Genomic DNA, 26,714 nt, shown 5'->3' with positions numbered 1-26,714 from the left:
GGAGAGTTGAGAAGATGGAAAATGGAAGCAGACAAGTAACTGTAAATCATGTTAAACTTTAGTGAAGCTTAAACCAAGGTGTGCATTCTAAATGATTGTTAATAAAAACCACAATTGGTGTTATGTCTCGACTGAGCCTATATCTCTAATGTTGTGTACTAGCTGTGAATATTTACCAGTGTTTCTGCAATTGGTGGGGAGTTCACTTCTTTCATCATTTTGTCCCTTCTCTCCCAACCCAGATTTGGCCCACAGTCTCCTGGGGGGTCAGCCTTAATCAAGGCAGGCTTCAGAATGTTTGGTTCATTATGTATAATGTGCAACTTGCATGCTGAGAAACCAAAATGATGCTTCATAATAATCTTTATTTAATTTCAGTTTCAAATGCATCGCAGTTTGCTGGAGTTATTCACTGGATCAGTCTAGTTATCCTCTCTGTGTTCTTTTCAGAGGTAAGTGAAATGTGAAAGTAAGTGACAAAGGACAATATGACTGAAAAACTGGTTACTTCCTTAGGAAATGTGTTCAGTTGTATATCTAGGCACCTAAATTGTCTTAGTTACCTCAGAACTACAATACCTCAAGGACTGCATCTTTCCAAATGAACCTACACAAACCCTGAAATCATCTTCTAAGGCCCTTCTTCGTGTTTCGCCTCCTTGAGAGGTCCAGAGGGTGGCAACATGAGAATGGGCCTTTTCTGCAGTGGCTCCCCATCTGTGGAATGCTCTCCCCAGGGAAGTTTGACTGGTGCCTTCATTATACACCTTTAGGCGCCAGGCAAAAAGGTTCCTTTTAAACCAGGCCTTTGTTTTATCCGATTTACATCCTCTTCCCTTTTAAAATGTACTTTTATTAGCTATTTTGTGGTAGGTATATTGATTTTATTCTGAGAAGCGCCCTGAGACCCCTGGGTATCGGGCGGTATATAAATTCAGTAAATAATAAATATTTATAATATGTTATGTTAGTGCATGAGCTTGTATTTTAAAGAGTTCTTAGAAAGTGCAGCTGGAGTATAATGTAACTTGTAGGTTATCAACAGGAGTTGACCACCGACAGCACACAGGCAACAATCTTGAAATATCAGCATTGACTCCCAGCTCCTTCTTGGACCTAGTTTGTTCCCCCACCCCAGATGCTGATCATTACCTTTTTAAAGCTCTAAATCATCTGGGTGCAGAGTAACTGAAGAACCACCTACTCTCAGGAAATCTGGCTACTTGTTTATAACTGCATTGAAGGCCCTACTTTAGAGTCCTTCATCACAGATGTGGCAGAAGGTTATCCAAAGGATGCCCTTTTTAACAGTGGCATCTGTGTTTTGAAACTTCTTCACGGGAGAAGGATGATCTGCCCCCTTGCTAGTAGCCTCTTGACAGCAAGTCTTATTCCAGAGGGCATTTGGAACCCTCTAAGCTGTTTTTAGCAGATTTGTGGGGGCTGTTGGTAAGACTGGGTTTTAATTAATATTTTGTTGTGCAATGCTATTTAACATGTTTGCTACTTGATGATGAGCTTCCTCAAGATGGACAGATGTGAGGATAAATGAATATTAAGTTCTTCTTAATATTTCCAATTATGTTTCTCTCTACATTGGGGAATTCAGAAGGTTGCAGCCATAAGAATTTGTAGACCATGTCCCAGAACAAAGGCTTTCTGGTGTGGTCACATTCTAATTATGCTATACAGTGGTACCTCGGGTTACAAACGCTTCAGGTTACAGACTCCGCTAACCCAGAAATAGTACCTCAGGTTAAGAACTTTGCTTCAGGATGAGAACAGAAATCGTGCTCTGGCGGCGTGGCGGCAGCAGGAGGCCCCATTAGCTAAAGTGGTGCTTCAGGCTAAGAACAGTTTCAGGTTAAGAATGAACCTCCGGAACGAATTAAGTTCTTCACCCGAGGTACCACTGTACAGTTCAAAAAGGATGCCATACAACTGGAAAAAGTTCTGAATGAGCAAAATTTGGGCTCCAGGGATAGGAGAGCAGTTTTCTTGGAAGGAACACTAAAGTGGGAAAAGTAGAAGGCTAAGAGGAAAATATATATTAATACCATGCATAAAGTGGAGAAAATGGATAAAGAAATGACTGTTCCTCCTTTTCCCATAACAATGATTTTGATTTGGGGTTAGATTCATTATTTTTTATGGTAATTGGGAACTGGTGTTTGTGTTTTGTTGTCAGGACTTATTAATGTGAATTGTTTGAGGGTTGGTCAGTCTCGGTGCAATTTGATATTTGGTGTGTTTGGTCTGATGAGTTGACTATAGACTTATTTAAGGTTTTCCTTCATATCTTTTGTAGTTTGGGCTGATACATTTTGCCGTTACTGTGGATTTTGACTCAGTATTGTGATTGCTAGGGTTTAATTCAAATTATTAAATGAAGTGTTCAGACTTCAGAGCAGTTCTAACCTTGTCCGGAGACGATTAGAGCAGGTGAGCCTCCTTCACACCTGAATCCCTGCTGGCTTCTGCCAGTTAGGCCAGAAGGGAGGGCGGCCTTTTCCGCCAGGGGTGGCTGGGTGGCTGTGCTGGCTCCATGCAGTAGAGGGGTCTTAATTGGGCCCCTCACCTGGCAGGGCATCACCATTGATTTAAGTAGATTCTTAACTGGCTCAGCTCTGCCCCATACTTTAGTGTATTATTGGATTTAGTTGATTAATGTTAAAAGAGGTGTAGAATATCCTGGGTGTGTTTGTGTGTTTCTACACTAGTGGCCAAAATTGTGGAAACCTTTTGGAGAAAGTGGATTTCCGAGGTTTGATGGCCCATACCACTTTTTTTGGGAGTAGTACCATAAAATTATGCATCAATGGAAAGATAATTTAATGAAGAATGTAATGCAACAAAGTTTATTCAATTATCTGTATTCTATCAAAAGTTATAGCCAAATAACCAGAAAAAGGAGTGTTTAGAGAGCCAATCAGGTGTCGTCTTGTTTTGGCAATGATGGCTTATAACACCACTTTTTTTGGAGTAATACCATAGAATTATATATCAATGGGAAGACAATTTAATGAAGAATGCAATGCAATAACTTTTATGAAGGATTATTTATTACAACAGCAGTCAAAAAGAAGAAACATGAAACACATAGAAAAAAATGATATATACAAAAATTCTCCCCATGTCAGTTAATACTTAGTTGGGCAACCTTTAGCCTTCCCATGGAGTGAACCAAGGTTTTTAGTTTTGCATCTGTAAAAATGTGAAACCAAAATTGAATTATTGCCTCTATTAATTGGGTTTTATTGCTGGGTTGCTTCTGACTAACAAGTTTCTTTAGTCGGCTCTATACATTTTTTATTGGGTTAAAGTCTGGGATATGTATTTGGGGGCATTTACATTCCCATTAATGACGCAAACTCTGCCCACACCCTTTGCTGTCATATGACCCCAGATCATAACACTAACTGGGTGTTTCATAGTAGGTGTAATGCAAGTAGGATGTAAATCATCTCCAATTCTTCTCACATATTTCATGCCATCACTACCAAGCAAGAAGATTTTGGTGTCATCACTCCAAATAACACTGTCCCATTGTTCCGCTGTCCAGTTAGCATGGGTTTTAGCCCAGTTTAATTTTTTAAACCTTTGTTTGAGAGATAACAATGACATTTTCCTTGGAATTCTGGCATTTAGACCATATTCCTGCAGTCTGCACCAAACAGTCCTTACACTCAACTTCACATTACATTGTACCATGTTATCTTGTATACACCCAGATTATTTTCTTCTGTCACGTAGGCACAGTCTCTCAATTCTTCTAACATCACTTGCTGTTGTGCACCTTTTCCTGCCCTTACCAGTCTGATTTTGTAGTGACCGAGTCTCCTTATTTCTTTTCAAAAATTTAGAAATGCCATCTTTGGTTAAGTTTCCTCAATTTTTCTTCTATTTTCTTCATAACTGTAGCCATGTTTGCTTAATAGTTCTATTTTACATGGCTTTCTGGGTGACCAGTCAACTCTTTGCACCATTTCTTGAATTTTATTACATTTTACAAGCTCACTAAATGAAAGAACACAAAAACCCCAACCAACTTGATAGCAATCACATAACACACTGACAAATGTCCTCCTCTCAGCTCCAGTACATAACATCAATAGCTGAATCTTACTGTGACCTGATTGGATCATTGCCAAAACAAGATGACACCCGATTGGCTCTCTAAACCCTCCTGCTCATTGGCTACATTCAAATGAAGGAAAGCTACTGCATATCAACCTAAGCAAGTTGTGCTTCCTTTTTCTGGTTATTTGGCTATAACTTTTGATAGAATACAGATAATTGAACGAACTTTGTTGCATTACAGTATTCATTAAAGTATCTTTCCACTGGTATATAATTTTATGGTATCATTCCAAAAAAAGATTGCCACAATTTTGGCCACTCGTATCTGTGACAACAGCAAGTTTTTGAGATACTATGGAACATCTTGATAATGGAAAAACTGAGGTTCAAATTGCCTCTCAGCCTAACTGACATCACAGGGTTCCTCCTGTCCTGATTGAGGCTTAAGATGCATGTGGTTTCAGAGCAGGATCTCCCTAGTTAACCTTAATGTGCTGAGGGGGAGGGGAACAAATTGCACAGATGAACTGAAGAGGATGCCCTGGCGAGTCTCTATAGGTTACACAGAGAAGGTCATAAATAGCCACATTATTGACAGAGATTTCCTATTTTTCCATTATTACTCGAAGTGTTGGAAATGGGTGGTTTGGTCAATCAAGACCAGAATTACAGGCCTCTGGAGCAGACTGAAGTGCTTTCTTCTGGCACTTCAGGTGCTTGGTTGGGTGTATTATTCTCCTGTGATCCTCCAACTTCTTCCCCACTCCTCACCTTGCTGTCAGAATTTATTTTGTAAGCTGCTTGGGGCAAAGACCTGCTCTCTTCTGTTCAGTTGGAAGCACAATACATATCAGAGGTGCAGCATAGAATCTGTGGATTCTAATATTACTATAATGTTCAAGGATTATTATCTCAATATGTAATGAGTGGTGCCTGAGTAGAAGTGCCATAAAATTATTGCATTTGCTCCTTGGTTGATGCTGAACTCACCAGAAACCCTTCTGTGCCAGGAGAAAAGGCAGAGGAATGTGTGGGGCAGCTGAAAACACCCTGCGTCAGTTCTGACAGGATCCCCGTCTCAGTGTGCCTGACACTTTCCCTGCCTCTGTTTTTACAATAGTGCAAAAGCCAGCAAAGATACCAGTTTACGTAGATAAAACAAGAGAAGAGAGAAACCAGTTATAATTGAAAACACTATTGTAACTGAAAATATAGATATATAAAACATGTCTGTATTTGAGCATGTAAACCAACCTCTTATCACATTAAAAAGCCACGTTTTGATGAGGTATCAAATTTTCTCTGCAGTATTCAGTAAATAGTTTCCAATTTGCTAAAAAGTTACTTTACAATTAGCTCCCCCCTTACTCTCCTCTTCCTCCAAGGAGCTCAGGGCAGCGTTGTGTAGTGGTTAAGAGCAGTGGACTCGTAATCTGGGGAACCGGGTTCGCGTCTCCGCTCCTCCACATGCAGAAAGCTGACCTGGGCTAGTCACACTCCTCTGAAGTCTCTCAGCCCCACTGTTTGTTGTGGGGGAGGAAGGGAAAGGAGAATGTTAGCCGCTTTGAGACTCCTTCGGGTAGTGATAAAGCGGGATGTCAAATCCAAACTCTCCTCCTCCTCCTCCTCCTCCTCCTCCTCCTCCTCCTTCTTCTTCCCCTTCCGCCTCTTCATTTTATCTCTACAACCTACCCATGGGGTTGGCTAGAGTGAGAGATAGAGCGAGTGACCCAAGGTCAGCCCAGCAAGTTTATGGGGATTTGAACCTGGATTTTCCCTGTCCTCCGTGATCCCTCTAACCACTACTCCATGCTGGTTCTGCAGAATGGCCCCTGTCCAGAAGGCTTACATTTAACATTAGGTAGAGAAGATCACTTTTTATTGAATACTGCAGAGAAAGTTCTATATTTGCTCAGTCAAAATGTGGTTTTGAATATTAAAACTATTGTAAATCAATAAAATATCTGGGTTGGGGTCACCAGACAAAAGCAACTGCAACTGTCTTCTATCACTGGCATTTTTGCGTGAAGGGAATGTGTGCTAAATCCTGATATTGTTCAAATTCACTTGCTTCTTTCACTGACTGTTGCATGACGGATTGAAACAGCAATTCCAGTGAATCGTTTTTTCTCCAATTTTCTACAGCTCTAGTACTTGATGCTCTTCTTTCAGCAGCAGATATGTACTACGAGGAGGCCAGCCATCTGTGAAGTGTTTCGCATGAAAGATGCTTGATAATCCTGTCTATTGTATAAAGAAAATATTACCAACAGCAAAATCATTTTCTCACATCAGTTCAGCTATCTGTAGCCTTTTTCCCCACATAGGAGATGAGAGGAGAAAGGGGAATATCCCTGTTGTCCTGTGTCTGTTCAGGGTTTGGAAAAACGTTATACTCTACCCTTCCACTATTATTTATTCATGACATTTATATCCCAAGGAGCGCAAGGGGGCCTATAGGGCCTCCCCATTCCTCACTGAATCCTCACAACAACCTGTGAGGGTAGGCTAATACCACAGATGCATTTGCCTAAGCAATGGCTAAAGGAAATTCACAGGTAGCAAAAGAGGCATAACCAGCATAACACATGAAGAAACTGTACATCTGCTATTTTTAAAGACATTGTTTGATTCGTTATGACTAAAGTAGTACCAGCCTTCAGGCACTTGGCATCAAGCACCCTCAGTCCGTTGTTTTAGAAAGCTGTTGTGGTGATTTGAGATGTTCTGATGTCATGAAATGTTCATCAGATTTCTAGTTCATGTGGCATAAGAGCAAGGTCTGATCTATACATTCAGCAGAATGACATGATAAACTGCTTCTTCTTCTTTTTCTTCTTCTTCTTCATTTCCCTGGAGACCCCCCAAAAGATCAAGAAAACGTGTATTCCTGTACATGCACCACAACTAATAACAACTGATAACATCCGTAGAACATATTATTAAGTGATCCACAGGTCACTTAATGAGTGAACTCTGGAGAGTTTGTAAAGTTATGGAGTGGTAGAACGAACTGTACTGCTTTGGACTGTAGATGGGGTGCCACTTTTAAATGCTCTCTTTCATGTTAAAAAGAAATCCTTGCAAGTAAAATAGCACCGCTGGCACACAGGGAGCTGGCTGGCGGGCTTCCTCCCCCTCCTGTTTTACACAGAGCAAGGTAGAACCGAGAGATGGCGACAAGAAGAAATGTGGAAAGAATATGAATTGACCCCCCTCCCCATGTTCCTCATTCCTTTCCTTTCCTCCATTGTCTTCCATGTTGTGCTTTGGATTCTCCGGGCCTTGTCCACATGTGCTTTGTGAAGCACTGCTCACCTTCATGCTCTTACAGTATATCAATAATTATGCTACAAGTGGGCATGATTCTTAATTTTACACTTTTTCTTACACCTGCTGCCTCTTTCTGTCAACAGTGTTGATTCCATCCCTGTTTCTACTTTCTCCCAGAATGGAGAATATTTTGACATAACTTGCAACTTTTTCACATTTTAGGGTCAGCAGGGAAACCTACATTTACCTGATACACTTACAATGTTACAATGAACTTATAAAACACAACACTTTCCACAGAAAAGTTAAGCATTTGAAATTTTTTAAAAAAACTTTTCTGCTCCACAGGACTGATTTTCTCCATTTTGTTACAAAAAGTTATTAATGATTAACAATGCTAATGATTTATGATTTTCTCTGTCTTCCCTCTTCCCACATATCTTTTTATTAGACTGTTTTGAGAATAGTGGTTCTTGGTATATGGGACTACATTGAAAATAAAATAGAGGTAAGCAAAACCTCTGTTTTTATATTTAATAGCACCTCCATCCTTTGCAACACACTGTGCTGTGTTATTGTTTTCATTATTTTACTCAACATATATTCTGCCTTTCCTCTCGAAGAAGCCCAGGGAGGCAAATACATCAGTACTAAAAACAGTTTAAAAGGCTTCTAAAAACAGTTAAAAACATTCTCCCAACCAGTGATATATCAGGTTTGCCAAGAACAGTATCTTTCAGCTATCTGGGTAAAGAGGAATATTTTTAGCTTCCTTAATTAGCAATTAAAGAACACTGGAAAATAATTAGTTGTACTTAACCTTATTGTAGTACTTTTGGAGACTTATTGGTAGCAAGGAATGCTAAAGTTCTCTTCCATGTATGAAGCTGCCTTGTGTCAAGTCCTGTGATTTGTCCATCCAGCCCTGGAGTGGCTCTCCAGAGTCTTGGGTCATCTCATTTGCCACCTGATCCTTTCAGCTGGAGAGCCCTTGGTCCCTCCTCATCTCTAGGGATTGCCACAATAGGACTAGATTCTGTAGCCCACTAAGAAAGTCCTCTGTCACTAACTAACTAACGAGGATTGTTTCTTCTTTATTCTAGTCTCCTCCTCTCTCAGTCGAGCTTAATTTCAAATGCCCTAGATGCTGACCTGATATTTGTACAGGTTATTATTAATTTTAATGAGTATAGTTCATACACTGGTAATTAGTGGCTGCATTTGCTCATCTTACTAGTGTGATTTTGATAAACCGTAGTTTGCTTTCATCTGGATCTGGAGATCTTAACTCCGGCTAGTTTAAATCAGGAGTGGGGAGCATGTAGATGTTGTTGAACTCTCAACCCCCGTCATCCCCAGCCAGCATGGTCAAGGAGAATGGGTTGCAGTCCAGCAACAGCTGGAGGGGCCGTAGTCCTGATTTAAACAGCCTAGTTTCAGTAATTATGGGTTGAAATTGGCTTGTTTAAAACTCACCGTCTGTCCAAACAACATGACAAGCTACAGTGAAATAAAGTGGTAGTGGAAGCTTCTGGATTGCTCCGCCCAGCTGTGGAACAGGGAGAGCCGCACTATGTGCAAACATGGCTCATGTGGGGTGCCCTGGTTTAATGGGTGGAGAGCTGCTTTGGCCCCAGAAACTGAGCATGACTTGACCTTGAATCAATAACCCCCTGAATGGCTTGGGACAAGTGCTGAATGCCCCTAAGACATGCAAACCATTCTAAGTACCACAGTATGATGCATTGCTACATAGTTCTCCAGTGCAATGGCCCATTTCAGGGGGGAAACTGTTAAGTCTTATTAATACAATAAAACTCATTTAGCTGATCCTCGATTAGATACTTCTTGCTGAGATTCAGGTGCTACTGCAGATGTTTGACAAAAAGCTTATCTGATGCATCCAAACGTTTATCCCCAGTTAAAGATGAGACAGTAATAATATCCATGACATCAGTAGAAAAGAAAGAAGCCAGAAGGAGGAATGGTTTGACTTGGACTTGATGTTTGCTTTGTTGAGTGCATTTTGATATTTGCATTCAAAAAAGGAGTGAGTAAAATGCTGTTTGTGAAATCCTTTTCCTATTAGGTATTTGATGGTGCTGTGATCATCTTATCCTTGGCTCCAATGGTGGCTTCTACAGTGGCGAATGGACCAAGCAGTCCTTGGGATGCTATTAGCCTTATTATCACACTGAGAATTTGGAGAGTGAAGAGAATTATTGATGGCAAGTTATCGATAACTTTTGTAAAGATTTGTGGAGGTGTAGGAATTACTTTTTAAAATAGTCAGTACCTCTTTTCAAGTAGAAAGCCAGATTTTAGCTGGATAACCCTCATTGATAAGATGGGGAAATTACCAGTGTTCCTATGGCAACTTTTTTTATATTGTTTACCAGTTTCCTAGTAGCTGTGGGTAGAGTGGGAACTCTGCACTAAAATAATCCCTAATTTAGGCAGCAGGAACATTGTGTTGATTTTTTCAGAGTGTGAAAATAAAATGTGTTCGTGTGTATGTTTCAAAATTGGGATAGAGAATTTTGGGGAAATATGCAGGGGAGGGACTAGGGAAGTGTGGGAATTGTACTTAACTGTGAAATCTTGCATCTGTGTTCTCAAAAGTAAACCCTGCTGAGTGAAACAGGAATTACCGTATTTTTCCCTCTATAACACGCAGATTTTTTCTCCTAAAAAGGAAGGGGAAATGTCTGTGCGTGTTATTGAGCGAATGTGTGGTCCCTGGAGCCAAATGGCAAAAAAAATCAGGCAAAAATCAAATCGCGCGTCTCGGAGAAGGGAAACCTGAAAAGAGGAAGTGGCTGCTTTCCTGCATTCTGCCTCAGGGTCTTACTGCCCACCCTTCTCTGTTTCCTTGCTGTGTTTGCTCAAACGGAACAAAGAGCAGGGAAAGCCCCTCCCCTCCAGGCAAGCAGAGTGTCGTCTCTGTGCTCCGGTGCTGCTGAAAACATGCAGGAGGGAGAGAGAGAGAGAGAGAGAGAGAGAGAGAGAGAGAGAGAGAGAGAGCGAGCTGGCTGGCTTGGGTGGGTAGGTGAGGGAAAACTTTTGCCTTCCTTTCCTCCCTCCCGTTATACCCCTCTCCTGCATTCTTAGCCAGCTGCTTCTCTGCACACCCCTCTCGTGCTCCTTGTCCATTCTGTATTTTTCCTTCCTTCCCCACTTAAAATGTGGTTAAAAAGCATGGATCCACATGGATCCTCAGGATCTTTGCATTGGGTCACCCCAAATTCACCATCAGATCACATAGCATGTCCATGGCTACAGCCTGCCCCCCAAAAATCACACACGCACTGTTGCCTGGGGCTGCAATGGTGCAAAAATGTGGTTAAAAAGCATGGATCCACATGGATCCTCAGGATCTTTGCATTGGGTCACCCCAAATTCACCATCAGATCACATAGCATGTCCATGGCTACAGCCTGCCCCCCCCAAATCACGCACCCACTGTTGCCTGGGGCTGCAATGGTGCAAAAACGTGGTTAAAAAGCATGGATCCACAGGGATTCTCAGGATTTTTGCATTGGGTCACCCCAAATTCACCATCAGATCACATGTCTGTGGCCACAGCATGAAGCACAAAAATGATACATCCACTGTTTCATTCAGAATGTTTTTTCCCTTGTTTTCCTCCTCTAAAAACGATGTGCGTGTTATGGTCAGGTGCGTGTTATCGAGCGAAAAATACGGTACTACTAGGTAAATAAGTGCAGGGTTGCAGAATACTATATGAATATTATGCAACCATAGTTATGATCTTTAATGTCCAGTTGATTTAAAGTAAAGCAAATCAAGCCCATTATTGGATTTCTCCAACTGAAACTAATAAGACATAAAATTGACCGTTTCAGAAACTTAACTGCTGTTGAATAGTAGTTGCATTTATTAGATGCATGACCATCTTTTCAAATAAACTCAGAGATCGCTTTGTTGTGGTTTCTAGCCTACGTATTACCAGTTAAGGTGGAAATGGAGATGGTGATTCAACAGTATGAGAAGGCAAAGGTCATTCAAGATGAGCAGCTGGAAAGACTAACCCAAATCTGCCAAGAGCAGGGAGTAAGGCAAAACTATATTTTCATTTTATAAATGTGTGTCTGTTACGGATTTTAATTTGTATGCTACTTTGCCACAACATTTTTCACCCAGAAGTGGCTCGCAACACTTCAGATTATGCTAGACTCCAACTTTCTCCAACCAACATGGCCAAGGGTTAGAGATGATGGGAGTTGTAGTCCGGCAGCATCCAAAAGACTACAGGTTCCACTATCCATACTATGGGGGTTGGGCCAGAGAGGATTCAGCACATGTTTTCCATACCTGAGATCTCAGGTGGGATAGCTGCTATCTCCAGGTACTCCAGACTGCAGAGGACCCAGAATAACCTCTGCTAGTCCATGCAAGCAATACTGAATTGGCTGAAACAGTCGTCTGGGTCAGTGCAATGCAGTGTCTCCTGCGTTCCTATGAGGTTTTGCAGAGGGATCTGAAGGATAAGAGTGTGAGGCATCTATGCCATTGAAATGCTGCCTCATACAGATAGGATGAGGGTGAACAATAAAAGGTGATTGCAAAGCGTTCAAAGTTAGCAGAGCTGTGTAGATTATTAATGACCACCCTTCCTCTCCCCTTCAGTTAATTCAGGTAGCTTTGGGTTTTTATCCTTTTTAAAAATCAAACCGTAACACTGGAAGTTGAAGAATTCTTGTTCCCTTTCAACATGCTAGATAATTTGTGAAACAGATTTTGGTTCTAATGACTATACATTTCCCACTGGCAGCATTTTTGTTCTGCTTCTTTTTATTCTTCTTCCCCTTCTTCTGCTTCTACTTGCAATAATGTTAATTTATTCCTAACAACCAATCATTTGCCTGTTTGTTGGAAGGCAGCCCATATCACCCTGCCTTTTATTCTAGTCTCGTTCGCAACTGTCTCTTGGTTTGTGTGGTGTTTGTTTGTTTTTTAAAGAAATAATGTTAGCAACAAAGGCCCAAATTAATGGAAGTAAACATTGGATGGTGTCCCAGTGGCAGATGAGCATTCAGGCATTCCATCCAAAGAGCAAAATGATGACTGTTGCATTAGAGAAGAGCAAGCTTCAGCTTTAAAGCTTTCATTGATCTCTCCAAGGCTACGCCAGACATCCTCTGCTACTGGCTATTTAAGAGAACTGTATGATTCACAGAGAGTTCCAGTCCTCTATATATTCAGTAAAGCACTAGACAAGATGGGGTGGCCCTTTTTATATGTCTAGCCATAAAAGGCTGGTGTTCCCTTGGGTCCCATACTGGTCCCTGTCCTTTTATGGGTGTTTATAAATAATTACTTAATGCAACGCACTGCTGAGGGGGATTTATTATAGTGTATTTAGTTCTTTGTCTGAGAGGGACTGAAAGCTGCTTCAGAAAAAGGTTTGGGGGTTGTGTGTGTTTTCTTATTTATTTAATTTAACTGGATTTATAAACTACTTGATCATCCATAACCTGTAGGAAAAGCAAATTATTTATTTATTTATTTATTTATTTATTTATTTATTCATACATACATACATACCTCGCCCATCAGGCTGGGTTTCCCCAGCCACTCTGGGCGGCTTCCAACAAAATATTAAAATACAATAGTCTGTCAAACATTAAAAGTTTCCCTAAACAGGGAATGTCTTCAGATGTCTTCTAAAAGTCTTGTAGTTGTTTATCTCTTTGACATCTGATGGGAGGGCGTTCCACAGGGTGGGAGCCACTACTGAGAAGCCATCTGCCTGGTTCCCTGTAACTTGGCTTCTTGCAGTGACAGAACCGCCAGAAGGCCCTCGGAGCTGGACCTCAGTGTCTGGGCTGAACGATGGGGGTGGAGATGCTCCTTCCGGTATACTGCACCAAGGCCGTTTAGGGCTTTAAAGGTCAGCACCAACACTTTGAATTGTGCTTGGAATCATAGAATATAAAATGCTCTTTTAAAAATACTAGTAAAACAGCAAATTATCTTAAAATTCAGCAAAATATAAGTAAAACCAGCAGTTATTAAAATATACATTGTAAGATAAAATTGCATATTAAAAATATGTGTCTGGATAGGCTTGCTTAAATATAAAAGTGTTTAGCAAGGGCCAAAAGCAATGCAAATATACACACTGCATATTAGAAAAAATGAAAAGTAAAGCAAGCTTAGTTGCATTTTTGTCTGTTGGTCATAAGAGGGCAGCAAAAGCACTATGTTTGTTTATATGTGTTAATCAGCTCACTATTTTTTATACGGCTTGTTGTCTCTGACATGCCAGTGTCTCTAGCACCTGTCAGAATTGCACATCTAGTTCATTGTATCAGAGGTCTGGATTTGCAAAAGCAAAAAGCAAATCATTGTTTTCTGGAAGAACTCGGGGGGCATGGCTTGGTAAAACCTGGTTTCAAAGAAACCAGGATCAAGTGTGTGTAAGTATGTGCACAAGTGTGTTGGCAACATGGAGCAGACCCTGCTCAGCCACTGTAACTTGTTGACTGGTTTTAAACCTGTCTAAACAGACATGGGATATTCCTGTGCCTGAGGTGGAAAATCCAGGATTGGGCAGCATCTTCTACTGAACAGCTCACTTGAACAGTCCCCATGTGTATACACATACAGTAGAACCTCTACTCACGACCACAGTCTGTTCTGGAGGCTGTTCGGAAGTCGAAATGGGTCACGGGGAGAGGCGCCGTTGTGCGCAGGCGTGGGCGGCAATTCCCTGTTCCTGCGCATGCACGGACGGCAGCAAATCCGCCGTTACTACTGGGTTTGCCACGGATGTTGGGTGAAATGGACACGAGCGGAGGTGGACGTAAGAAGAGGTTTGACTGTACTTGAATGTGCCTAGCACAGGAGAATTTTCCATTTACATAGCTCCGTCCTGCTCTGCCTCTTGATAGTGCCACAGATCCATCACATAAGGCAGCTGTCTCACTTTCCTTAGGGGAGGGTCACCTTGGGAAATTGCATTGGAATGGGAGCAGCCTCTGCAGTGTAATGGCTGGAGTGCTGGGCTTAGAATGAGGAGACCCCTGTCAACCCTGAAGCTTTGGACAACTTACTTTGGAGGGTCATGGTGAAGAGAAAATGGTTTGGTGGGAACCGCCCTGAACTCCTTGGAGGGTAAATGGGGTAAAAATACAGTTATCAGTGAATTTCTGAGTGTAATTAAGTTTAATAGAGCTTAAAGGGCATAGGATTCCAAGCCCCAAAGCGCCTTTAAAAAAAAAAAAGTCAGCATAATCTGTTATAAATGTTGGAAGTAAGGAAAACCCCTCTTCCTGGAGGACATAGACTAGGTGAGCGTAAATGTTTCATTTGCCTTTTGACACATTAAATAGTTTTATTTTTTCAAATGTCCCATCTTGCTCTGTCCTGAATTGGGATTAAATAATGCTTTAAATTTAACAAATTTAAAATCAAATGAATGTTTTCAGGCAGCTGTGGCAGGCTTGATTTTGGAATACACGTTCAAACTTGAAAGTTTATCCAATCTCAAATTTGCTGTGCATGCATGGCACATCAGATTACAGCTTTCAAACCACACAAAGTGTTTGTTTGAATTTGTATTCTGCCCTCGATCCACAGATCTCAGGTTGGTTCACAACAGTGAGATTATTGGTTTAGTTTTGTTCTTAATTTTATTATGTATTTTGTGGTTTTTATATAGTAAATTTATGTTGTGAACCGCCCTGAGATCTTTGGGTATGAGGCAGTATGCAGTCGCCAGGATTGGTGTAATAGGCTCAAACCATCTTGCCCTAGTGAGCAACCTGGCCGCTGAATTCTGCACTAGCTGAAGTTTCCAAACTGTCTTCAGAGGCAGCCCAACGTATAACACATTGCAGTAATCTAATGTGAAGGTGATGGCTTTTGGTTTGTAACATATTGCTGTTAGATTTTGTCTACAGGTAATGCAGCTGTAAAAAAATGTTCCTTTTTCTTTTGAATGATAGTACCTAGAAATTCAGCCATCATTCTGTGGACACCTGCAGTTTCACATTGTTCCCCTTGCATTGTATGGCTTTTTGGTCCCAGTATTCAGTTTCCCGCCTCTGTACATGTGTGTGCATGTGCTTGGGTACGCATGCACACATGTAGTTGTAAATATACATCTTCCGACTGAGGGTATCATTCATGCATCTGATGAAATGGACTTCAAAGTCCGCAAAAGCTTATGTTCTTAACATTGCACATTACCAGTTGCTGTGTTTGCCGCAGTGAAACCGAACACCCTGGGCTCTCCACTTGACGGTACTCTGCCACACACAGATGTCAAGCTCAAAGCCAATAGCATTTGAAATGTGCATAAATCAAGTTGATATAACTGCTGTTACACAAATTATTATTTTTATGAATTGCAAACGGTGGGTTTTTGGATGCCTCTCTGTGAACATTGCCCAAGCACTAATAATTCAGAAAGTGTTTTTTCCCCAAGTGCAATATGCCTCTGTATCCACCCTTCCTCATTTTTTGTCTTCCTCGTTCCTTCCTCCCTTTGGCCTCAGTTTGAAATTAGGCAGCTGCGGGCTCACCTGGCTCAGCAAGATCTGGACCTTGCTGCTGAGAGGGAGGCTGCATTGCAGGTCCCACACATGCTGAACAAGCAGAGCAGCAACCGATACAAAGTTGTGGCGGCTGGAGGGGATTCTGACGACGAGGCAACTGAAAACATCTCAGAATTGCGGCCGCCTCGGGGTGAGTAGTAGAGCCGGCTGCTTAATGCCACCGAACACGGTCCAACTGAGCACTGGTGCTGTGCAGTCTTTGTTCATTTTAGTGGGACTTGTGTAAAATCTCCAGGGTCCGGGGGTGTGTGTGGATAAGCAGTTGTGGTTTGCCAAGATGAAGCTGCCAGGAAATTCATAGCATCCTAGAACTGTAGACTTGGAAGGTGTCCCCAGGGTCATCTAGTCCTACCCACTGCAATGCAGGAAGCACAGCTAAATAATCCTTGACATATGGCCATCCAACTTCTGTTTGAAAGCCTCCAATGCAGGGGATTCCACTACATTCTGAGGAATAATAATAATAATAATAATAATAATAATAATAATAATAATAAATTGTAGCCCACCCATCTGACTGGGTTGCCTCAGCCACTCTGGGCAGCTTCCAACAAAGTATAAAGGAACACACCAAAACATCAAACATTAAAAGCTTCCTCAAACAGGGCTGCCTTCAGGTGTCTGTGAAAAGTCATATGATTATTTACCTCTTTGACACCTGATGGGAGGGTGTTCCACAGGGTGAGCGCAACTACTGAGAAGGCCTACTGCCTGGTTCCACGCAACGTCACTTCTTGCAATGAGGGAACCGCCAGAAGTAGCCCATTCCACTGTTGAACACAACTTAATGTCAGAAAGTTCTTCCTAATGTTTAGTTAGAATCTCCCTTCTTGTATCTTGAATCCATTGGTTTGGGTCCCACCCTCTGGAGCAGCAGAAAACAAGCTAGCTCTGTCTTCCGTGTGGGAGCCCTTCAAGCATTTGAAGATGGCCATCATATCACCTCTCAATCTTCTGTTCTCCAGACTAGACAGACCCAACTCCATTCCTCATAAGGCTCTGTTTCCAGATGACCCCTGGTCATCTTGGTCTCCCTCCTCTGCACACCTTCCAGCTTCCCAATATCCTTAAACTGTGGCGCCCAGAACTGGATGCAGCACGCTAGGTGGGAATTGGGAACTGGGTTTGCTCTCTCAGCTGTTTTGTTTCCAGATAAGTCTCTCTGAAATTTTGGCTTCTCCTGGCGAGCAGGGGAAGTGTTCCCCCAGGAAAGATTACAGTTACCTTGTTAAAGCACCCATAGGTGTGCTGTCTTCTTTTGACAGCCTGACATAGATCTCCCCGGAAGGTTCCTTGGGGCCCCTCTCCTATAACACTTCATTTATTTTTACCTTTTGGTAAAAATAGGTATTTTGCTATACCTATATTGCTGCCCAATAGCGTATGTTCTCTGGGTGGTTCACATAAAATTAGCATTTTATTCGAGAGCTGCAGGAGTTAAAGAAGTGGGTGCAACCTGGTCATGACCCAAAACCTCACATTTTATTTTTATTTCCAGGGGGTATTTTTTTAATTGACTGGTGTTGAGAACGAAATTCAACTGAGTGAAATGGCAGTATAGTAAAATGTTGGAAAGCGTGGCCCTAGTGCTAGAGCCGGCCAGCCACCCAACATGGTGCCCACTGGAAGTTCTTGGACTCTAACTCCCATCAGTTACAGGTCAGGGCTGGTGGGGGTTGTAGTCCGAAGGGCGCCACATTGGCTACTTCTGTGCTAAAGTGTGTGGTCAAGATCAGCCACTTTTCGCAAACATTTGTTTCAGTAAAGGAAGATTCTCAGCAAAGACTTTCTCTCTCCCTCATGATAGCAAAATGGCCCCCATTTTTTGGGGGGTCCATGACAAAATATCCATGCCAAATCAATAGGCGTTTTCTGGCTTTGTTTGTATTTGGCCCTGTGGCTTTTAAGAGTAAGACTTTGCTTTTCCTGGAGCAAAGAGAACTTGCCACCTTTGTTACAGTATGTACGTCAGGGATGGGAAACCTGTGACTTACTAGATGCTGCTGGACTCACAACTCCCCTCAGTCGCAGCCAGGATTGCCAGAGGTCAGAGGAGATGGGAGCTAGAGTCCAGCAACCTGTGGAAGGTCTCAGGTTCCCCACCCCAATATAAGTGAGCATGTCAAAATTGAAAAGTCTGCAGGAAGTGATGTGAATTTTGTGCAATAAATAATTCCTATTTGTTTTGTTGCCTGCATACCCCCCTCCCATGACAAAGGGCGATTGGAAGATTTCTCAGCCTACCAGTAAACTGTTGCACTAGTTGGCAGCAGCAGCAGCAGCAGGGAGGTGAACGTGGATGGGATGGAGTCCCTCCTGGTCCTATAAGTATTTCTGGCACAAACAAATTCATGGTCAGTTTTGTTGTGCTGTATGATCAAATCCCATTTACCGCAGGCATGCCACTTTCCAAACTGGGTTTGCATCCAGCCTCCTTAATCCATTTACCCCTTTTTAATAAGATTTCTTAGTACCTTCCTCATGAGGATACTTTATAATTTATGCATGTTTTCCTCGAGGGTTACATTAGGAATGGACGAGAGTGGTTCACAATTCTAAGTAGGTCTGCTGAATTTATTGTGCTTCTGAGAGTCAGCCTTAAACTTTTATACTTTCTAGACTTTGTTTTCAGGTTGCCACAAGCACATAGTGTTCAAAGGCTTGGTCATGCATAAAACATAGCCAGATAAATCATTCTTGAATGTTGGTACATTACATTAGTACACTTAAGCGTGCAGAAGATTCACAGCCCGCTTGGAAGCAAGTCTGACTAAAATCAATTGGACTTAATTTTCAAATGTGTGCCTTTTAGAGATGGAAAAGCAGAATGCAGCATGTAACAAAAGGGAGTTTTTCTTTGATGTAATATGGACTTCTGAAGTCTCTAATGGAATTGTGCATATATCTAGTGTATTCATGCTTTGTGAAAGTTTTCATACACTAGAGATAGATTCCATAACATCTCTCCTATTCTACATTTGAATTGGATCTTTTTTTGGAAGTCTAAATATTGTACTTTTAGCATAGTTGAATATATTGAGACAGCATCAATTAGCTAAAATAACTGTCATAGAATGAAGTAGAAATGGGGCCTCTCGTGGGTTTTATGTCAGCAACACAAAGAAACATCAGAATATAGTATGAACTATTTTATTTTTAATTCATTGAAATATTTATTTCCTGATTTTTACACCAAACTCCTTCCTAGGGCACTAACCGTCCGCGACAACTTGGGACTAGAGAGGTAGTGTGGAGTATTACCCTAGATTTGTTTTGTTCATCTCAAGAAAACCTGGTAAATATAATGAATCTTTATGCACGGAGGGCAATGTCAGATTTTAGTTCCGTGCTTGCCGCATATCCCCACACAAATTTCACCACCAATAATTGCCAAGCTTCTGGAATTTTTCCCTGGACATCTATGTTGCATTCCTCTTTCACTGTGACATGCTGATGTTGCAGTCTGTGGGCAGATCCACGCCATGCTTTTAAAGCCCATCCATCACACAATGGCAGCATGTAACTTCCCACCAAAGAATCCTGGGAACTGTAGTTTGTTGAAGGTGCTAGGAATGGTAGCTCTGCAAGGGAAACTGCCTTTTGCCTGATGGAAATGGCCTGACACGGAGCCACCAATTGCATTTGGCCGTTCAGGCGTGGGTCACAGCATCAGAAAACTCTGAAGCCTTCATCAGTGTGCCTAGAGAGCAGAGGCATAAACCAGGCTGGGCAGTCATTTCCTGTGCAAAACCTGCCTTCAGGTCTCCTCAAAATCCTGCAGGTTTAGAGACCTTCAATTCTGCCTTGAACAATGGGCTTTTAGTGAGCTGAATTACCTAATTCATGAGAAACAGGATATTCCCTCTAAAGCTAATTATATCTCCCCCACCCATAAGGAACAATGGAAACATTCAGCGTGGGCTACTTGACCATGAAGGGCCGCAAAATTCCAAGAGAAACATTAGACTTTTGCTGATTTCTCCTCCCCTCCCTTCATAATGATATTTTTATGGAGCAGTCCATAAGTTAAAGCTCCTTGGAGAACAGCTGAAAATTTCACTGGTGTATTTACCTGGGACTTTGTGCAATGTTGGAAGTCCTCAAAGCCACAGGATCGTGTTCTGTGTGCTACAGACATCAGCGATGCAAGCTGTACTTAACTCTTAAACAGTGCAGTATCCAGATGACTTTTCAATGATTACAGACAGTTTGCACTTAGTTCTTAACCCACATATTTATTCTTACCTACACAGGTGATTGACAATTGGGCAACTCTGTCTGTCTGTCAAAGTTGGTCCATGGGGGTGGGGAGGGGAGGATCTGGCCCACCAGCCAGATCACGTCCTCCCTCTAACGTGCTGGGAGCCAGAGCAGCTGTGTAAAACTCAGACCCAATTCACAGCCTCATAGCTATGTTGGGCCTTCCTGCATCTTCCCAGCCATCATCCAAAGTGCCTTATTTGAATGGTACACCCATGCGTAGGTGCCTAGTGACATAGGCAGTGGGACAAGAGCAGCGGGGAGTGACAGCATCCGATCTGGAGATGTGTTTGTGATCAGAGAGAGGGGGCGGCGGGTTGTGGTGGTGGCAAATTACTTAAATTTCATTTCTCCAGTTACAGAATGACCAAAATGGGGCTTTTCGGGGTGTTCATAGGAATTATGTCAAAAATACTTAAATATAAAGAAGATGCCCAGTCTTTTCTGCTAGGTATGAAGAATCTCATTCTGGCAACCAGGCAGGGATCTTCTTTGCACATCTGAGTAGAGTTGGTTTTCATTTTCAGACTGTTAATTGTGTTGGAAATGACTTGTGAAGGTTTTGACTAATGAAGAATGGGAATGCTAAAACTTTATCTAGCATTTGGATGGAGTATTCACATCTTTGTAAAATGTTACCTATTTGCATATTGCTAGCAGAATGTTCTGCAGATGCCAAAGAAAGTCTTTGACAGTATATGGCAGTCATACCAGTATCAACCTTTTTTCTGTTGAGTTTGCTCCTGTAAAAATCCTTTTAAAACTTGGAGATAAAAGCCCCAGTCTTCATGGCATGCCAAGATCATAATGTTAACTCATAGTATTTCCTTTTCAATCCATTAATCTTTTTCTTAATACATTATTAGAAATGCACATTTCTTTTAACCTTTGCAAGCATGCAGTTGTTTCCCTATTCAGGCACACATCCTGAAGACCATTTTTGGACAGGGGAAGAAAAGGGATTGTAACATGTTTTAAGCATTCCTAACCAACTACTTCATTTTTTTAATGGAGTTAGTTGTGATCTTGGGGGTAGCAGATTCATTCTGGTGGTGCCCCGTTTCTCTCCCACTTTTTCCCTTGTGTTAATTCCTGCAGCCCTATAGCATTGTCTCACCTTCCATTAAAACAATTAATGCTTTGTAGGAAGCCCTTGGAACCTCGGAGCGTGTGCTTGTTATGCTGTCCCCAGAGATAGCTAGTTAGCTTATTAAATGAAGTTGCAATAAGGCAGCCAAAGTGAGGAGGCAATAATGACATTAGACTGTCTTTTATCTGAAGCTGATCCATCAGTGACGACTCTTTGCTTAATAAAAGGCAGCCTGTTTGTTTTGTCATATGCTGGCACAGTTAAATTGGGTTTAACTAAGATGAATGCACTTGCATTAAAAATGTTTAATCATTCTTGATCATAGATTGATATAATGCAAAAAAAAGTTACTTTACAGGATAGAAATAATGCAAAAACACTTATCTTAAATAAGCTAGAAATAGAAGTAATACCAAAAAAGCTTACCTTGTGGTAAATGGTAAAAAAAATCTAATTAATTAATTAATAAGCTAAGTTAGTGCAGACAAAGCTATTAATCACTAGGGTAGTGAATTAAAAATGTGTTATGAAAAAGAGCAGATAAGATATTGGTCAAAATATTGGTCAAAAAATGTGTGTGAGAGAAGGGGAATCCCTCTTTGCTGATGTCAAGCATCTTAAATTTCTATAAATACTTTAAAAATTAAAGCTGTCTAATTAATCAGGGCACTTCATTATGTGGTCACAAGATTAATCCTATCATTAGATTATTCCAAGTGTTGCACATGCCCAGTTGCCGAAAGCTCAGTGGGGGAAGTGGGGGAGGGGCACATGCTCTGCATGCAAAACATAGGATCCGTCTTTTGGATTTCTAGATGGGCAAAGACTTAATATGGTGTTAGGTAGATGGACCAGTTGGTATAAGGCAGCTAAAGGGAAAAATGCTACTTAATAATATCCTCTTTTTAAAAAAACACCACCAGACAAACCCACTAGTGATGTTAGGTGGTGCTGGAATTGGAGCACTTACGTTTGCTTAGCTATAAACCTAATAAAGCTATCGTCTCTTCCAGTAATAATGCTCTGAACAAAGAATAACTTTACTGAGAGAATTGAGTCCCAGCAGGCAGAATTCAGTAGGAGCAGTGGAAACTTTAAAAAATGAATCACAAATGCTGTTAGCCATAAGCTTCCAGCTGTGTTCTCTTAAAAACAAAGTCATGAAGTTGCACTGAGTGGTGCCCTGTGGTGGAAGTGCAAAGTATCGCCGATGAAACTGCTAAATATCCATCATAATGAAGTGGACGAAACTGCCTCTCTCAAAACATACTGAAGTGTGTTCATCTTTTGTGGCTAGCAGCAAAAGGATAAAATTTATATCTCCAGGCTTGCAAGAGAATTTACTATTCATTTCCCAAATTTCAGATTCCCCTGAGTATAAACATATAACTTTGCATGCCTGTACCTGAACATATGGTACTCAGAATCTTGTGTGCTTGTTTGCAAAGCCCATGACTTGAGCATAGATGCTTTCAACTTGTAGAAACACGATCATTACCTAAAAAGGCAAAAATGAACAAGATGGATATTGGTCATGTATGATCTAAGTGAGATTCCTGCATTGCAGAGGGTTGGACTAGAAGACCCTGAGAATCCCTTCCAACTTACATTTCTATAATTCTATTCTCCGAGTCTAATAAGACTTGTGTTTCTCATACAGGAGAAGTTGCCTAGTCCAGAATCAAATGAGGACAATTTCTTGTCTCTAAATGCCCCAATCCCTTACATTAGGAGATGCAATGGAAGAGTCGTACTGTTTATCACTTCCTGTTGTTTACAGTGTTGGCCTTGGCTGGTACACAGCTTCCATTTCTCCCTCTCCTTGAATGCATGTACAAAGAAATCCTCCCCTCCCTTTTAAATCAGTTTAATTCTTATAATTCTTCCTTCAAAGGACTTGGGTACAGTGATTCCCCCCCTGATGTAGAACACTCATTTCTAAAGGTCCTTCATCCCCATTTACAGTCCAGCAGTGCCAGGGGGTTCTTCTGGTGAAAGCCATCACAGCCTTGAAAATGGATTATATTAATAGACTTCTAGTATAGACTTAAGTACAGTATCAAATCAGTATACATCGTGGTTGAGGCTACTAGTCATACTTTGCACTTGGTATACCTCTGAATGCCAGTTGATGGAGATCTTGAGGGTGAAAGCGCTGTTGAGCTCATTTCCTACCTGTGGGCACCTGGCTGGGCGCTCTGAGAACAGCATGTTGGACCAGGCGGGTCTTTGATCTGATGCAGCCGGGCTGCTCTTGGGTCCTTACGAATGTTGGCATATTGATCAGTTATTTGTATGAGTCTTGGTCAGTGAATCTATTAGAGGGTTTCCCCTAGTCCTGCTTTCCAGTGCTGCATTCTGAATAATGGATCACAGGGGTTTCCATCCAGCTGTGTGTTGCAGGTTGCCAACCCTTCCAAAAATGTTTCTGCTCCCTCGTAGCTGCAGCACCTTCAGTGTTAGCACACAGAAGGGTCCTTCACAGCCTCTCAGCATCCCTGGCCCTCCGAAGCAACGTCGACCTAGCTGTGTACGCCATTATGGCTACATGGCATTTATAGTATCAATTATGGATGACTGAAATGAAGTGTATTTTAACAGCAGATAGCTGAAAAGCCTTGCAGTGTATTCCTAATCTGGTGGTATTGCCTTGAGCTACACTGAGGCTTCTTTTTAAACTCAGACATTATCAGAAAGCACACCTCTGACTGCAGGCATTTAAAGATCAACAGAGGCCAAAAAAGCTTTTAAAGAGCCAATGAAACCAGGAAGGCATCCATGTTCCCTTTCAGTGTCAAGTTTGATTGCCGTCTTAGGAGTGCAGCTATTTTCAGGTACCAAGCGCTTAGTGGTTTGGGCCTTGTTGGGTGGAGAAAATGTGCCGCGGAAAACATCTGTTCCTTTCACCTGCAAACCACAATGTGCTGTGAAAAAGGCAAGGCTGCAGCCACAGAAACCCAGGGGGCCGTGGAGGATCTGGCTCAAAGGAATGAGCATAAATTTGTCCTCCCTCCCCTCCGCCCTCCTCCTGGAACACAGTATCAAAAAGAGCACTTAAAAGGAGAGGATGCTTTTAAAGCATGTGATATGCCTCAAAGTGGGCAGATCAAGTTGCTTTTCTGCTTGGGTGTTCTTGCACTTAAAAAAACCACGTCATTTTCATATCTCCACAGCAATGTTTTTCATCTCAGCATCGTGCAGTATCTCTCAGCATCTTACATTTATGTTGCTGAAAAATTGTAGAATTAACTCTGTTTTCCTACTGGAAAATAATGTTTTTCAAGGAAACTAAAGGGCTAATCTCTCCAAAAACTGCCCTCTGCAAAGGTTCCACAGAAAAGAGAAAAAGCTGGCTTAGAAATCCAAATTCCATGAAGCTTTGCACCTCCTCCCATTCCATATATGGGGAAATCAAAACATCTGTAACTTTTCATTTTCATAGAATTGGATGACATTTGCAGGTATTGTAGCCCTGCTGAATGAAGAAGGCCTGTCAAATGATAAGGGAACAGATGTGTATTTGTGCTGGTCACCGTTTCCATTTTGATTCCCATGCCCCTCCAAAAAAGGAAACATCTATAACTTGTTTTCTTTTTGGCAGAACTGGATTAAGCTTGCAGGGAGCCCCTTAGAAGAGCTTGAACGCTGCCAATGGAAGGATGGCTGTGCCTGTAAGGGCAATCTTTACAGTTTGGCTGTCATTAAAAAGGGATTCACTTATTTTGTAGGCAATTTATATGGATGTAGCCTAGAAGAGAGAGGTGCCCCTGGGGAAACAGCCAAATACAGAGAAATAGGATCAGGGTTTCTTTTTTTCCAATTTTTATTTTCAAAGTTTCAAGAAAAACGAATTTTTTACACATACACACACGTTTACATTAAACCATAATCCATATCAGTACATTTATGGGGTTCCCTGAACCCCCGGACTTCCCCCACCCCTCCCTTGGCTTCCAGAATTTAACTTCCTTTTTTACTGCATCTAATTACATTTATCTAAATTATTACACTTCAGTTTTATCCTTTGTTGTTTTAAATTACTATGTGCTATGTCAATCCTGCTAACATCTTTAAATGTTTACAGTGTTATTTAATATATTCTACAAAGTTATGCCATTCTTTGTTGAATTTCTTATCCTCTTGGTGCCTGATCTTCCCGGTCAGCCTTGCCATCTCCGCCTAGTCCATCATCTTCATTATCCATTCTTCTTTCAATGGGGCTCTTTCTTCTTTCCATCCCTGGGCAAATAACATTCTTGCTGCTGTCGTCGCATACATTAACAGTAGTTTCTTAGCCTTCGGTAATTCTTCTATTATACCTAATAAGAAAGCCTCTTTTTTAAACAAAAATTATTTTAAACTTTTCCCCCAGAAGGCCTTTTCCCCCATCATTTCCCAGAAGGCCTTTGCTATTTTACAAGTCCACCACATATGATGGAATGTACCCTCTTTAGCTTTAGCTTTACACTTCCAACATTTGTTGGTCGAATTCTTATACATTTTCAGTAGTCTTGTAGGAGTCAAATACCATCGGTACATCATTTCCATATAATTCTCCTTTAACATACAGCAGGCTGTAAATTTTAAATCCTCATTTCACAACTTCTTCCATGAAGCAAGTTGTATATTATATCCCACATCTTTTGCCCAATGTATCATTACAGATTTTACTTCCTCATCTTTTGTTTCCCATTCCAGCAAATTTTTACATTTTCAACAGAACCTTATCGTTGTTTCCCAACAGTTTTTTCTGTAACCTCGAAAAATTCTTTACCAAAACAGTCTCCTTTATCCACCCTAAAGATGTCATTTACCGTATTTTTCCATGTATAAGACGATGCTTTTGGCTAAAAAAATTAGGCAAAAATTGGGTGTCATCTTAGACACGGATAGTGAGTGCAGAGGGGGCGTGTGTGATTAAAAAAAAAAGCTAAACAACTTAATTTCTTAATTTTGGGTTAAAAAAAATAGGGGTCGTCTTATACATGGGGGCGTCTTATACACGGAAAAATACAGTAATTGGTGATATTGTAGCCAATCAGTTAGCAGATGTCTTATGTCTTCAAACTTGGTAAATTTCAATTGGTTTTCCTCCTCGGTTAACAACTCTATATACGTTGCTCATTCTTTTTCCACATTTATTTTTTTGACTAACAACGTTTCTAATGGTGATAACCACCATGGGGTTTTATTCCCTAATAAGTTATTATATTTTTCTCAAACAGCATAAATTGATTTTCTAACAATACAGTTTAGAAATCCTTATGAACTTTCGATTTTCCATACCAGAAATATGCATGCCACCCAAATCTGTTAGCATGGCCTTCCAGATCTAAAATAATATGGATTCCTCAAAGTCATCCATTCTCATAGCCAGCAAAGACAAGACATCTCAATATAATTTTAAATCCGGAAGGGCGAATCCA

The 26,714-nt window shown here is 41.3% G+C and overlaps 1 protein-coding gene across 6 annotated transcripts in view; it reads left to right on the top strand.

The window, feature by feature from the left end:
* TMEM266 (transmembrane protein 266) overlaps window positions 1–26,714 on the top strand; it is an 88,355-nt gene that overhangs the window by 55,547 nt on the left and 6,094 nt on the right. For 3 of the 6 annotated variants that reach the window (XM_083630491.1, XM_083630490.1, XM_083630493.1), the window contains 5 exons: window positions 379–452; window positions 7,805–7,861; window positions 9,443–9,581; window positions 11,312–11,427; window positions 15,879–16,068. In XM_083630491.1, coding sequence (XP_083486617.1) covers window positions 379–452; window positions 7,805–7,861; window positions 9,443–9,581; window positions 11,312–11,427; window positions 15,879–16,068 — 576 coding nt within the window. The remainder of the gene's footprint in view (window positions 1–378; window positions 453–7,804; window positions 7,862–9,442; window positions 9,582–11,311; window positions 11,428–15,878; window positions 16,069–26,714) is intronic. The other 3 variants (XM_083630492.1, XM_083630494.1, XM_083630495.1) reach the window with 2 other exon arrangements.

The sequence above is a fragment of the Podarcis filfolensis genome (assembly GCF_964270895.1).
Source record: "Podarcis filfolensis genome assembly, chromosome: 9".
NCBI lineage: Eukaryota > Metazoa > Chordata > Lepidosauria > Squamata > Lacertidae > Podarcis > Podarcis filfolensis.
The sequence above is the reverse complement of the archived record's forward strand: the minus strand, read 5'-3'. Positions and strand labels throughout refer to the sequence as shown.